At 39.8% G+C, this 13,649-nt stretch overlaps 1 protein-coding gene across 1 annotated transcript in view; it reads right to left on the reverse strand.

Moving 5' to 3' along the window:
• The window catches only part of SYNE2 (spectrin repeat containing nuclear envelope protein 2), a 313,984-nt gene that overhangs the window by 191,924 nt on the left and 108,411 nt on the right, over window positions 1–13,649 (reverse strand). The window contains 8 exon segments of the mRNA XM_035727838.1: window positions 26–144; window positions 1,035–1,125; window positions 1,272–1,483; window positions 3,818–3,976; window positions 5,348–5,482; window positions 7,672–7,845; window positions 8,150–8,308; window positions 12,248–12,418. Coding sequence (XP_035583731.1) covers window positions 26–144; window positions 1,035–1,125; window positions 1,272–1,483; window positions 3,818–3,976; window positions 5,348–5,482; window positions 7,672–7,845; window positions 8,150–8,308; window positions 12,248–12,418 — 1,220 coding nt within the window.

Raw genomic sequence — 13,649 nt, forward strand, 5'->3', positions numbered from 1 at the left:
TTTTCCAGTTATGTAAAGGGGTTACCTCTCTTGTAAACTACTGAGGGCTGCATTGTGATCCTTTTTATACTTCTCCATAGAGCTTTCTTCCTGTTGAGGCTTTAACTTGAATTTCAGGCTAAAATTCTTAATCGATCCCATTGCCTATGTAAATATGCAAAATAGCAAACATAGTATCTTCAATATACTTAACTGGGATATACATATACAAATGGAATATACAACTGGAATATATATACACAAGCATAATATATTTCAATATACTTAAGTATCTGGAAAAGATAAACACTTTATAATACAAAGGTATGTTACTAATTCTTTATACCCCAAACCAGGAGATAATACAACATATTTGAAGCTTCTCAGCTCCGAGAAAGGCCTTCCCGGAGGACAGAGGATATTTATGACACTGAATCTCACCTTCTAATTGGTATGTCAGCACAGAAATGGTGTTCTCCCAACCCCTAAATACGGTCTCTGCCTGTAACCACAGAGCCATAGTCGAAAGCGGACAGAAGTCTAGCACACAGATGCAGACCTCTGAAGTCAAATACACCTCGTCCTTCCCCACAGCTTCTGACTGGCAGTCTCGGCTGTGACATCTAGTCCATGCCCACTTACTAAAAATTCAAGAATTCAGAAAATTCAATTCCCAAGGAAAGTAAAGGACATTATACTGAGAAAAAGACAAATGGTAAATGAAATAGTTCAGCTCAGTAAAGCTGAGGAATCTGTACAGATTAAGTTCCACCTCTTGTACCCTCAACAGGAATGTCCACAGACAGCGTGTATTCATTATGGCTGCAAATGGTCTCCTTCTGAAAGACCCGTTTGCACCCTCAGAGGAAGATAAAGTGATGCTCACTACAGCTTTGGTTTGCTGTATTGTAATTCCTTGCATTATTTAAATGGGAATTCTCAGCTGATGAAAATAATTAGATAATTAAAACCAACAATTAACGAGAAGTGGATTACTGTACATTTGGCCTTTTTCATTGGGTTTGCTTCTAAAATACATTATCTACATTTAACACCTTTTCAGTTGATGGCTGATCATGTGATTTTGCAGATGGCACCTCACTGTGGGCATTCCTTCCGCCATTCTCAGACGTGTTCATGGTCTCCCTAGGGAGGAATCAAAATTGCATATTAAAATAGAGGAAGAAAAATCACGCCTAAAAGAGAAGAAAGAACACTCCTTGTCATTTGATTTCACAAGGAGCTTCATTTTGTTTTCCCCTGATGTGTAGTTATTCTTCAGAAGCACTAACTTGTTTTTCGACGTGCCTCCCATCGTGGGTTGCAGTGTCATACGAATCTCGGAAGCACATTTCCGAAGTCTTTCTATCTTTTGTTCATAATCTTTGAGTACTCTCCTCACTTCTTGTTGACTCTTCTGGGAAGTCAGCTCTTCACATAGCTCCCGCAAGACATCCATGTGGTGATCTAGCTGGTACAGACTGCCTTCCTCAGAAAAGCAGGCCTGATTGAGGAAATAAAGCAGGAAATGTGCTTCAAAGGAGTTTACATGATTAGTCCATAAGGATTAGAAACTAATAGATGTGTGTGACTTCAACACCACATTCTTTTATAGGCCATCCACTGTGTGCCTGGTGTGGTAATGGGCACTGGAGAAACAAAGATGAGGAAGTCAGCCTGAAAGGGATTCAATGACAGTCCAGTAATGCAGTGAATGAAACCAGAATACGTTCCCCAAAAATATGCCTCTTTATTTTTAAGTGATCTCTCTGCCCAACGTGGGGCACAAACTCATGACCTTAAGATCAAGAGTTGCATGCTCTACAAATTGAGCCAGCCAGGCGGGCCCCAAAATATGCCTTTTTGACGTGAAAATTATTTTGAGCTAAAGGCAATTAAGAAGCAGTAAACACAGAAAAGCTCCCCGCTTTCTGCTTAACGGCTGGAAATAAAAGTTTCTTTTTATGAGAGACAAACTCTCTCATCAGCCCAAAGACAGGAGCAGAGGAATCTGCAAACAAACCTTGTTAAACTAACCTTTATCTTTGTCTTGTCAATTCTTTGCAAATGTGTGGTCTCTTTGTCTAAAAGAGACTTCTCTGGTTACTTCTTTGGGTCTTCATTCTCTTGTGAAGGCTCCCATGTGCATGTAACAATTCAATAAAATCTGTATGCTTTTCTCCTGTTCTTCTGTCTTTGGCAGTTCCATTCTCAGGGACTCTCAAGGGATGAAAAAACCTTTTTCCTCCCCTACACTCATCACACAGTGTGCACCTAGTGTGACAAGTGTTATGAGAGCCACTGTCTGCCGCAAGGAGTCAGAGAGAATCTACCTCACATGCGGGAACCAGCGGAGGGAGGTGCGGAAAGAACAAGACGAGTCCTCCAAGTAAAAGCAGAGAGAGGTCCTTCCTACCAGAAGGAAGAGCCTAGAGGAAAAAGGCCCTAGCTGTTCTGAACGAACAGCAGTCTCTCCGGTGATGGGTCTGGAAGATGATGTGGCCATTATCACACGGGGAGAATCACCCAGGTGGAGGGCAATGGCAACACTGGTGGAGAGGAAGGAAAAGAAGCATGTGTTCTGAAGAGTAACCGAGGGGGCCCGGCACCCTACTCCATCACGGCTGAGTGGGAAGGAAAGGGGACGGGGAGGAGGGAGTTTGCAGGTGACACTGTCCTTCGTGACCAAGAGACACAAGAGGAAGCAAAGTTTGAGAGGAGATGTTATTGGCTGGTTTTGGACACACTGAACGGCAGGTCTCTGAAGAACACTGGTGATATCTACTACTCAGAACCTGGAGCGCAGAGGAAAGGACTCAGCTGCAGAGAGGGATTTAGGCACTATCATTACAGACAGGGTTTTATCATTAAAATGGCAGAAGGGGGTGCCTGGGTGGCTCAGTCGGTTAAGCGTCTGCCTTTGGCTCAGGTCAGGATCTCGGGGTCCTGGGATGGAGCCCCTGACTGGGCTCCCTGCTCGGCGGGGAGTCTGCCGCTCCTTCTCCCTCTGCCCCTCCCCACCACTCGTGTGCACACACTCTCTCTAATAAATAAATAAAATCTTAAAAACAAAACAAAACAAAACACAGAGGGCATAAAATTCCCTAGAGCAGGCATGAAACCACCCAAAAATGGAGACTCTCAAAACTAAAACATTAAGATAACACAATGAAAACAGAGAAATCTGTGGGGCACCTGGCTGGCTCAGTTGGTAAAGCATGCGGCTCTTGATCTCGGGGTTGTGAGTTTGAGACCTACACTGGATGTAGAGACTACTTGAAGAGAGAGAAATTTGTGAAGGACACTAAAAAGAAGCTCCCCACCTCCCCCAAAAAATAATAAGAAAAAGCAAGAGAGATTGATATTGGGAGAGCCACAGCAGTAGAAAACTTAAAGGAAATCAGAGGAGTCAATACTGTCAAATAAATGGAAAAAATCATATAGGATGGGGGCCAGCGAGAGGTCATGAGACCCCAATTTGCTATCTTTTCCAAAAGCAGCAGTTCTAAGGACACCATGTCCCCTCAAAATCAACTGTGGGTACTTTTGCAACAGGTGACACATTTATAACCAGAGTCTCAAGGACAGGGGCCACAGAGACATAGCAAAAATATTAACTCGATGCTGAATTCTTCTCACTTCTAAAAAGCCAGCAGCACACGTTGTAGTTAGAGCTGGAACCCTGTAAGGGATAATTCCCAGGGGACGGACGGGAGTGCTGAAGTAATTTTCAGAACAGGTTTAATCCGAGGCTAAGGACACACACAACAACATCCTTCAACAATGTAGGATAAACTCCAAAATAATGACAGCACTTAAATGGAAACAGGTGGTTTACCTCATGTTCCTTGATGAGACCCTTGGTCCTCCCTCTGCGAATTAGTTTCTTTTCTTTATTTATTTGTTTTTCGAGTTTTGAAATATTGTCACTGAGTTTCTCTTTTTCAATGTCTATTTTCAGTTGTTGAATATACAAAGACATCTCACGATGAAGAGACTACAAAAAAAAAGAAAGAAAGAAAAGAAACCCACAGAGGCATATTGAAAAGATTTTCATCAAAAACACAATAAAAATATTTGTAGTAACAAAGGATAGGAAGGGGGTTTAAATGGCATTCTGGTTCGTCCTTGTGTCTTTGGGGAGGACGTTTTAAAACATACCAGACCCAGAAACGTATTTTCTTTTTCTTTCTAACAACTAAAAACGTGTGTTAGCTGTGAAAGACACCATTAAGAAAACAGAAAGCCAGCTGCACACTGAGACAACACATCTACAAAAGGCACAGCTGAGCCTATGGAGAAACAGCACGGAACTGTACCCTGTCTCCAGGATGGGATTCTGAAGGAGGAAAAAAAAAGGACAGAAGGGAAACATTGTGGAAATAGGAATAAAGTATAAACTGAAGTACATAATGAATCAATATGAGTGCGTTAACTGTGACGAAGGTAGCACAGTAACGTACGGTGATAAGATAAGGAGAAACTGGGCATGGCCTATACTGGAAGGAACTCTCTGCACTATCCTTGTAACAATTCTATGAATCTAAAATTGTCCTAAAATTTTAAAAGTTTATTTTAAAATGTGTTTTAAGAGCCCCTTCAACAGCAGACATTCAATTATATTACCTTATTTTTTCTCTCTCTCCAGACACACACACTGAATACTAATCACTCTTCCTCGAACACAATCTCTGTGTCAGATAAATCCCTGCAATAATCCTGCCAAGTAGTTGGGGTTATCCCCATTTTATCAGTGAAATTCCTAGAAGTTAAACAACTTACCCAGGGTCATAGCTGCTGAATCTAGGTCTGTCTGCCACCAATGCCCACGCCTATTTCGCTAGGAAACTCGGTATGTGTGTGTATGGATTGATGTGTTATCTCAGTCAGGATCCAACTAGGGTCCCAGGAAACACTACGTATTTAACTCAGAGTGAATTAAATGCAGGGAACTGATCAGGCAAGAGATGAAAGAGCAGAGAAGCCAGAGAGGGGACCGGAAGGCGATCTGGAGATGAGCCCGGCCGTAAGGCTGCTACTACCCCTGGGCTGGAGGCTTCAGAGGAGCCCAGACAGAAGGGACATCAGAAGGTGGAACCCTGGAACCTGCAGCCAGGGGAGACACAGCCGCCAGAGACACTGCCCAAGAGAGGGACGTGGACTCTCCCTTCTCTCCCTCCAATCACCCTCTAATCTCTAAACCGTGTTGTCCTTGGTTGAACACAGAAGCCAGCTGGGCCCTGGGAATGGCAGGATCAGCCTCGCTGAGATACGAAGCACACAGGGGGACTGCCAACAGTGACTGACCACAGACAGGCCCGGGGTCAGCTCTGTAAGCAGAACCCCAGACACGTGTGCATGTTCTTACCTCCCACTTGGCACAGACACTGTTACTCTTTTCTTCCAAAGACAGCTTTACATCCTCAGTTACATTATTTTTCAGTTCTTCAACAGCTTTCAGATACTTGACCAGACTTTTAGAATTAATAATTATTAGTGCTTCCTAAAAAAGAGAATGCAAGTGAGAACATGAAAGCCTCACTCTACTGCCAATTTCGGTAGGTCTTTAACAGGCACAATTAGGAAGAGGCTTTTTGAAGACTATGAAGATTTACAGGAGACTTTTTGTAAAGTAAGGTTGACATCCCTTTTGCATCTCTTGAATTATTTTGAAAAGAATTGCAAGATATTTATTATTCAAATGTAGTCAGACATTTGAGAACCACATAAGGACCTCCTTAGGATATTCAAAATGATTTTTGTTACCCCTCTGATAAATAATTAAAAGGATTATTGTGCAGGGCAAGGAGCCACTGGCACTGTTTCCTCTAACGTTCTTAAGTACTAGCGAGCAGAGGACCATACTTCATTAACAATACCATATGAAGAATATGCTAGCATGTATTCGTGTTGCAATAAGACACAATTTATAGTAGGGTTAACAGGCAAATATTTCATCTTGTGCATAAGCATTTTTATGCGGCAACAACTCAACATTGTCAACTTCCAAGTTTTGCCCAGGGCCAACCCAGTCCTGCCCCATAGAGGGAGCAGCAATTGGGCAGAGACGTGTCTGCTCCTTCTCTCACGCCCACCTGCTCGTATGGAGTATTTACCTGGCAAACACTGGCAGAAACCTAGTCTAGTTAATTAGCAAATGACAGAACAAAGAAGAATTTGGGGCTTGTGAAAGAGGCAGAAAACCTATAGGAGACAGAGGACAAAAGTAATTCTAGGGAATAAGGCAGTTAAACTGGGTGGGAATTTGTTCATGCCCTCATGACATTTGTCATGGGCCTACTGCAGAAAAGGTACGGTGCTGAGCCCCAGGGCCCTCCTCCACGGCCTCTGTGAGCACTGCTAGATTTACGATCTAGGGAGACACTAACCCTATATGCTGGCAAGGGGTCTCAGGGCAGGACCTACAGGGCAGGGATCTTGCTTCTGTTGTGAAAACAGATCTACTTTACTAAATGCCAGAGATAAAAGGGGGCGGGGGGGGATCCCTGCCTCAGATTCCAAAAGGCAGACGGTCAGGAAGAGGAAAATGGTGTCAGACTGACACCTCTAACTTCCCTCTCTGGTAGAGAAGGGGCCTGGAGCCTCCATGTTTCCTCTGCCTTCTGTCTCTCCTGAGCACACCATATCAGCATCCTGACATCCAACCTAGCGATTATTTATGAGAACCATTGAGAACCATTGACTCTTTAAGGTCAGTTTAGCACTCTCAGCATCCTGGGAATAAAAGCGGCAAAAAAAAAACCACAGAGGGAACTGGTTAAAGGTGGTGACCAGCAACACGCAAACAGTACAGACCAGGCAGGGAGGGTTCTGAGGTCATGGGAAAAGCAGTGTTGAGATGGCTGATAACAGGGCCCGGTCTGGTTCACAAACCAGAAAGCCAAATGAGGACTGAGGCCCAGAAAAGTAAGGGAGGCCACAATGAGAGTAAAGAGGCTCCTTCTCCTAAAAAAGATGCCTAACGCATTTTAAATGTTCAGCAAGTGTGTGAAATGTTGAATAAACGAATGAACAAAAGGACACATATCACCCAACCTCTCCAATGTGTCCAGTGGTAGAGACCTTGGCTTACTTTTACTTCATACCCCCCCAAGCACCTCCCACGTGTTAATTAATAATGACTCTCTGGTTTGCACACATCTTTAGACGCCTATCAAGCCAGGAAAAAGCAACCTGAAACTCTCTCCATACAGAACACCACCACTGGATCTTTAACCACAGTAAGCATTAGGTCCACATAGAACTTTTATCAGAGCATTTTAATAATAAAAGTGTTATTTTACATTCCGAGAAGTTTACCTATTCCAAGTGCCTTTATTTGCCTTATTTTCAGTTAAAGTCTCACAACAAATTTGGTAGCTGGAATTATTATGCCCTTTTCACTGATTTAAAAAGCAAGAGAAATTCATGCTCCATATCGTAGAATCAGCTGTGCTCCTGACACTCTACCACTGAGTCCACTCAGCAGGTCTATGATAAAATTTAAATTGAAAAAATTCTTCATGTTAATGCTTATTTTTAATCGTTTCTGGGAACAATATATGAAACTGGGGAATTTTTCCAAGTTACAATAACTTTGTGTGTAATTACAGTGATGAAAATATCTTGATTTCAAATGAGATAGGTAGCCAATAATAAATAGCCTACATTTGATGGTTGAAAGAGTCCCACCTTGTATTTTGAAATTAGTTCACTCCGGCTCTCTCTTTGTCCAAGTAATTGCTCAGCCCTTGTCATGTATGAGTCAAGTTCCTTCTGTGATTCTTCCACCTTCAGCCTGACATCCAGGTTTGGTGAAGCATCAGCTGAGTTTTTCAACACTGCAACTAATTTTATCATATTGATCTGCAAAAACAAGAAATTCTCAACACGTGGCCCAGCTGTTTAGTAGGTTATAAATTAATAAATACATTCTTTGAGTAGTAACTCTAATTTTCCCACTAGATAGAAGAATATCCTATTTACCATATTGATATTTTCTAATATGTTCTAAATTATTTAAAATACATATATGTAAAAAATGCAAAAGTAATATTTTAGAAAACATTCCCAACCTCCAGGGCAACCCCTCCCTCTCTTCCCCATCCTGCCACTGACCACTCACTTTTAAAGACTACATTAACTAAATAGGAAATAGTAAACAAGAGACCTGAACTTTCTCTTTTGTTTCTTGATTCTTTGTCTGAAGCCCAACTGTGAGAACATGTTGAAGGGACTCCTGGCTTGAAATATTTTGTATATCCATTTGTAAGGTATCTTCAGTTCTGGACACAAGCTCTTCATACATAGAGCCTTTGGCAATAAGATGCTATTAAAACAAAGTGAAACCACAATAAATATTCTATGTTAAACATTAGCCTTAATCTCATCACGACATCATAAAAAGTTAACTATTCATCCAAAATGAGGTAAATCTGTACTCTAAAAATGTTATTTTAAAACTTCATTTTGAAACTTTATATAAGTACAGATTCTGAGAAACAAAGTCTTTCATAGATTATTCTTTATACGGTAGGCATGTTAATAAACTAAAGCCTAGTAGTAATACAATGCCAATAGACAGAAAATAAGTTGAGAGAATAGTAATAAACCTTAAAATGAAGCTATTCTAAGTCAAATCAGTTGGAAGGAAATTCAATAAATGTTACTGGAGAAACTGACTATTGGAAAATAAAACTTTTTAAAACCATGCTTTCTACAACATACTAAAAATAAATTTCAGATGGATCAGAAAGTTACATATAAAACGAAACTACAAAACAGAAGAAATTATCCATGAAAACTGATACACTCTCTCTGGATGTGAAGTGACCTTTTTAGGGGTAAGAGTAAGAACATAAACATAAAAATTCTCTGTGTAAAATAGGGGCGCCTGGGTGGCTCAGCCGTTAAGCGTCTGCCTTCAGCTCTGGTCATGATCCCAGCCTCCTGGGATCGAGCCCCGCATCGGGCTCCCTGCTCAGCGGGAAGCCTGCTTCTCCCTCTCCCACTCCCCCTGCTTGTGTTCCTGCTCTCGCTCGCTCTCTGTCAAATAAATAAATAAAATCTCCTCTGCGCGTGCGCACACATTGCGGGGTGGGGGCCCCGCCCCCGCCGCCCCCGCCGCCTGATGTCATGGCGGGAAAACAGTAGCAGCTTAATCCTGTTGACAATGTGAGCTTCTGGTGCGTCTGTGAAATATTTCTGGTGTTTCTCAAAAAATAAATACATACATACATACATAAATAAATAAATAAAATCCTTAAAAAAAATTTTTTTTAAATTCTATGTAAAATAAAATAAACAACTTAAAAGTCAACGACTTGGTGAAAATATTTGCCACACAAATGAAAATGTGTCTCAAAGACTTAAACATTCAATAACAGAAGTACTAAGATTCCCCCAAAATTCAGAAAACACATGAACAGATAATTCACAGAAACAAATGGTTAATACATAAAAGATAGCTCAACCTTACATGTAATTAAATAAGTACAAATTAAAATAATAACAAGGTACTGCTTCTTAGTTATCAAATCAGCAAAAAAAATTACAATTCAAGGGTGGTATGAGTATGATAATATAGAAATTACATTGTTTAATATCAACTAAGTAAATGCTGATTTTATTTATCTTAGAGCAATGGAATCATGATGATTTTTGTTTTCTTCTTTATACTTTTGTGCATTATTTAAACGTTCTACACTGAGCACATTCATTTATAATTTCAATTTTTTTCTTTTTAATTATAAAAGTAACAAAATCTCACATAAAAAAACTCAGGAATGGGAAGGTATCGAATGTAAAGAAAAAGTTCTTCCCCATTCCTCCCTTAGTTGTCATTTAAGTCAATCGTTCACACATTCATTTTAAAAATACTTGGTTTGCATCTACTAGGCAACAGGAAATGTGCTAAGAGTGGGGCATAATTCGGGCGCCTGGGTGGCTCAGTTGGTTAAGCGACTGCCTTCGGCTCAGGTCATGATTCTGGAGTCCCGGGATCGAGTCCCACATCGGACTCCCTGCTCAGCAAGGAGTCTGCTTCTCCCTCTGACCCTCTTCCCTCTCGTGCTCTCTACCTCTCATTCTCTCTCTCTCAAATAAATAAATAAAATCTTAAAAAAAAAAAAAAGAGTGGGGCATAATTCAGGATCAACACAGAATTAGTTATCTGTATATCCTAACACATTTTTCTATGGATATAAAAGCATAAAGTCTAAAAAAAGCAACCATTTTATGCTCAACGTCACTCATCATCAGGGAAATACAAATAAAAACTATGATGAAACACCACCTCACAACTGTCAGAATGGCTAAAATTAACGCAAGAGACAACAGGTGTCAGTGAGGATGAGGAGAAAGGGGAACCCTCCTACACTGTCCGTGGGAATGCAAACTGGGGCAGCCACTCTGGAAAACAGTCTGGAAGTTCCTCAAAAAGCCAAAAATAGAACTACCCTATGATCCACCAATTATACTACTAGGTATTTACCCAAAGGATACAAAAATATACATTCGAAGGGATATATGCACCCCAATGTTTATAGCAGCAATGTCCACAATAGCCAAAGTGTGGAAAGAATCCAAATGCCCACCGACTGATGAATGGATAAAGAAGATGGGGTATATACACCCCATCTTCTCAGCCATCAAAGAATGAAATCTTGCCATTTGCAACAACGTGGATGGAGCTACCGTATATTAGGCTAAGCAAAATAAGTCAATCAGGGAAAGATAAGTACCACATGATTTCATTCATATGTGGAATTTAAGAAACAAAATGGATGAACATTTGGGAGGGGGCAAAAAGAGAGGGGGAAACAAATTATAAGAGACTTAACTATAGAGAACAAACTGAGGGTTGATGGAGGGAGGTGGGTGGGGGATGGGCTAGGTAGGTGATGGGTATTAAGGAGTGCACTTGTTATGATGAGCACTGGGTATTGTATGTAAATGATGAACCACTGAACTCTACTTCTGAAATCAATATTGAACTGTATGTCAACTAACTAGAATTTAAATTTTAAAAAAGCAAATGTTTAAAAACCATTTTAAAAAATCACATCACCTGTACTGCTCAGTAATTTACATTTCTTACTTCACCATATATCTTGCTCTAATAAAGATCTACTTAATTCCTTGTTAACGTAAGTATATTCTAGTATTTTGGATTTTCATTTTTTAAAAGAGGCTTTAGAATATTGAATTTCTCATTCCTCACTTATTTCTTTCACTAAAATAAATTCCAGATATAACAAATAAATAAATATAAAAATAAAATAAAAATAAGAATAAATAAAAGCACTGACAGATGGCACAGGTATGTTTATATAATACTTTCAAAGCAATAAAAAATACCATTCTTATAAACCATGAAAACACAAAATGCTATATATACACCTTTCAGAAATGTGGATTTAAAAGAATTACATAAATATTCCTTTATTCCAGGAACTTTCCACCTTGTTGTAATTTATGACATGCTCCATAAGTTTTATAGTTGAGCTGGAACTCAGTAAAAACCTCAATTGTAACTTCTTTCCCAGGAGAACTGAATGAATTAAAACACACTCTGGCCTCATTGCTTTTCAATGAGTCGAACTGCCAGAGAATAAAGACAGAAAGGTTTTAACAACATCCGTCACCCTCCCTGCATCAAGGAAGGGAAAGTGGCTTAATCGGTGGGTGAGCTTTCAAAGCATAGATCGTATAATCTTTTATACTCACACTGCACTGACCTAACTGACGTATCCTTACTCATCTCCTCATTGCCCTTGGAAACAAGAGAATATTTTAATTTCCATTCTGTAGCTAGGAAAATCAGTTCAAGAATTGAGAGTCATAGGTATTCTTAGTGGTCTCCTAATCTATCCTCTGTCTTCAAGCAAAATCTCAGCAAATGACCCAGGGATGACAATCCATACAATTTTTAAAAGTCTGAACGAAGAAAATTCAAACAATGGTCCTTTTACTATTTACATTTTTTAAGATTTTATTTATTTATTTAGAAATAGAGAGAGTGAGTGTGGGTGGGGGGGCAGAGGGAGAGGGAGAAAGAATCTCAAGGAGATTCTCCACTGAGCGCAGGGCCCAATGAAGGACTCCATCCCACGAGATAGAGATCACGACGGGAGCCGAAATCAAGAGTCAGACACTCAACCAACTGAGTCACCCAGGCGCACCTCATTACTATTTACTTTAAAACCTTGTATTTATCTTAATACATAAGTCCACAACCATGCAATCTATAATACTTTTACACTCATACCTGCAAACGTTCTTCCACTGAGGCATCTACACCCTCTTGATGTCTCAGAAACTCCAAAAGAGATTCAGTTTCTGCCTCCCAGATTTCCACTTGTCCAATGAGTTTTTCAACATCTTCAGCCACTTTAAGTTGCCCTATGAATTCATTTTCTTTTTCATGTTCTTCCTCGGCCTACAACATTCAAAATTATCGCTAAGAAGATGGCAACATTTACATTATAAAATAATTTTCAGTTAAAAAAAAAGTTATCTCTTTTTTTCCTGAAGATGGCTAATTCAATATATTTTAGTAACTTAAAACCTAGTTTTTGGACGATGATAATAGCACTTTATGATCATATTTATCACTTTAAAAAGTAAAAAAATTGTTCACATATTTTTTTTTTAAGATTTTATTTATTTATTTGAGAGAGAGAGAGCAAGAGCGAGAGAGAGAGAGCACAAGCATAGAGGGGGCAGAGGGAGAAGCAGACTCCCCACTGAGCAGGGAGCCCGACACAGGCCTCAATCCCAGGACCCTGGGATCATGACCTGAGCTGAAGGCAGATGCTTAGCCGGCTGAGCCACCCAGGTGCTCCATGTTCACATATTTTTTTTTAATAATTTTTATTGTTATGTTAATCACCATACATCATTAGTTTTTGATGTGTTCCATGATTCATTGTTTGTGCATAACACCCAGTGCTCCACTCAGAATGTGCCCTTTTTAATACCCATCACCAGGCTAACCCATCCCCCCACCCCACATATATTTTCTTAATGAGAATATCATTCCTATCATTTAGTTACTATCATTTCCACTTTGCAGATAAAAAGATTAAAGTTTAGAAAATTAGGGTAATGACTCTATAGACCTTTCTAAGACTCATATACAATTTAACTAAATACAACTCTGAGCAATAGCAGTTGTGAAACATCACCAAGAAGAGACTCAGAATCCAGTTTCAACACAATTAAGCCTTTTCCCATTAATCATCTCTCAGTATCCTATAGGTTGTTATGCTACAGCTTTACACCTTACATGATAGATACATTCTTTTTTTATTGTACTTTTTTATTGTTATGTTAATCACCATACATTACGTCATTAGTTTTTGATGTAGTGTTCCATGATTCATTGTTTGTGCATAACACCCAGTGCTCCACGCAGAACGTGCCCTCTTTAATACCCATTACCAGGCTAACCCATCCCCCCACCCCTCTCCCCTCTAGAATCCTCAGTTTGTTTTTCAGAGTCCATCATCTCTCATGGTTCATACGATAGATACATTCTTAAAGTTGTTGTTAATCAGACCGTATCTTAAATGTATTAGAGGAATATAGTATTCTGCATTCTTATATTCTAAAAGCATATTGTACAATTTCAGATCTTTCAAGATTTTCTCTGATCAGGTCTCCTTATG

Source organism: Zalophus californianus, chromosome 6, assembly GCF_009762305.2.
Source record: "Zalophus californianus isolate mZalCal1 chromosome 6, mZalCal1.pri.v2, whole genome shotgun sequence".
In the NCBI taxonomy this organism is placed as follows: domain Eukaryota; kingdom Metazoa; phylum Chordata; class Mammalia; order Carnivora; family Otariidae; genus Zalophus; species Zalophus californianus.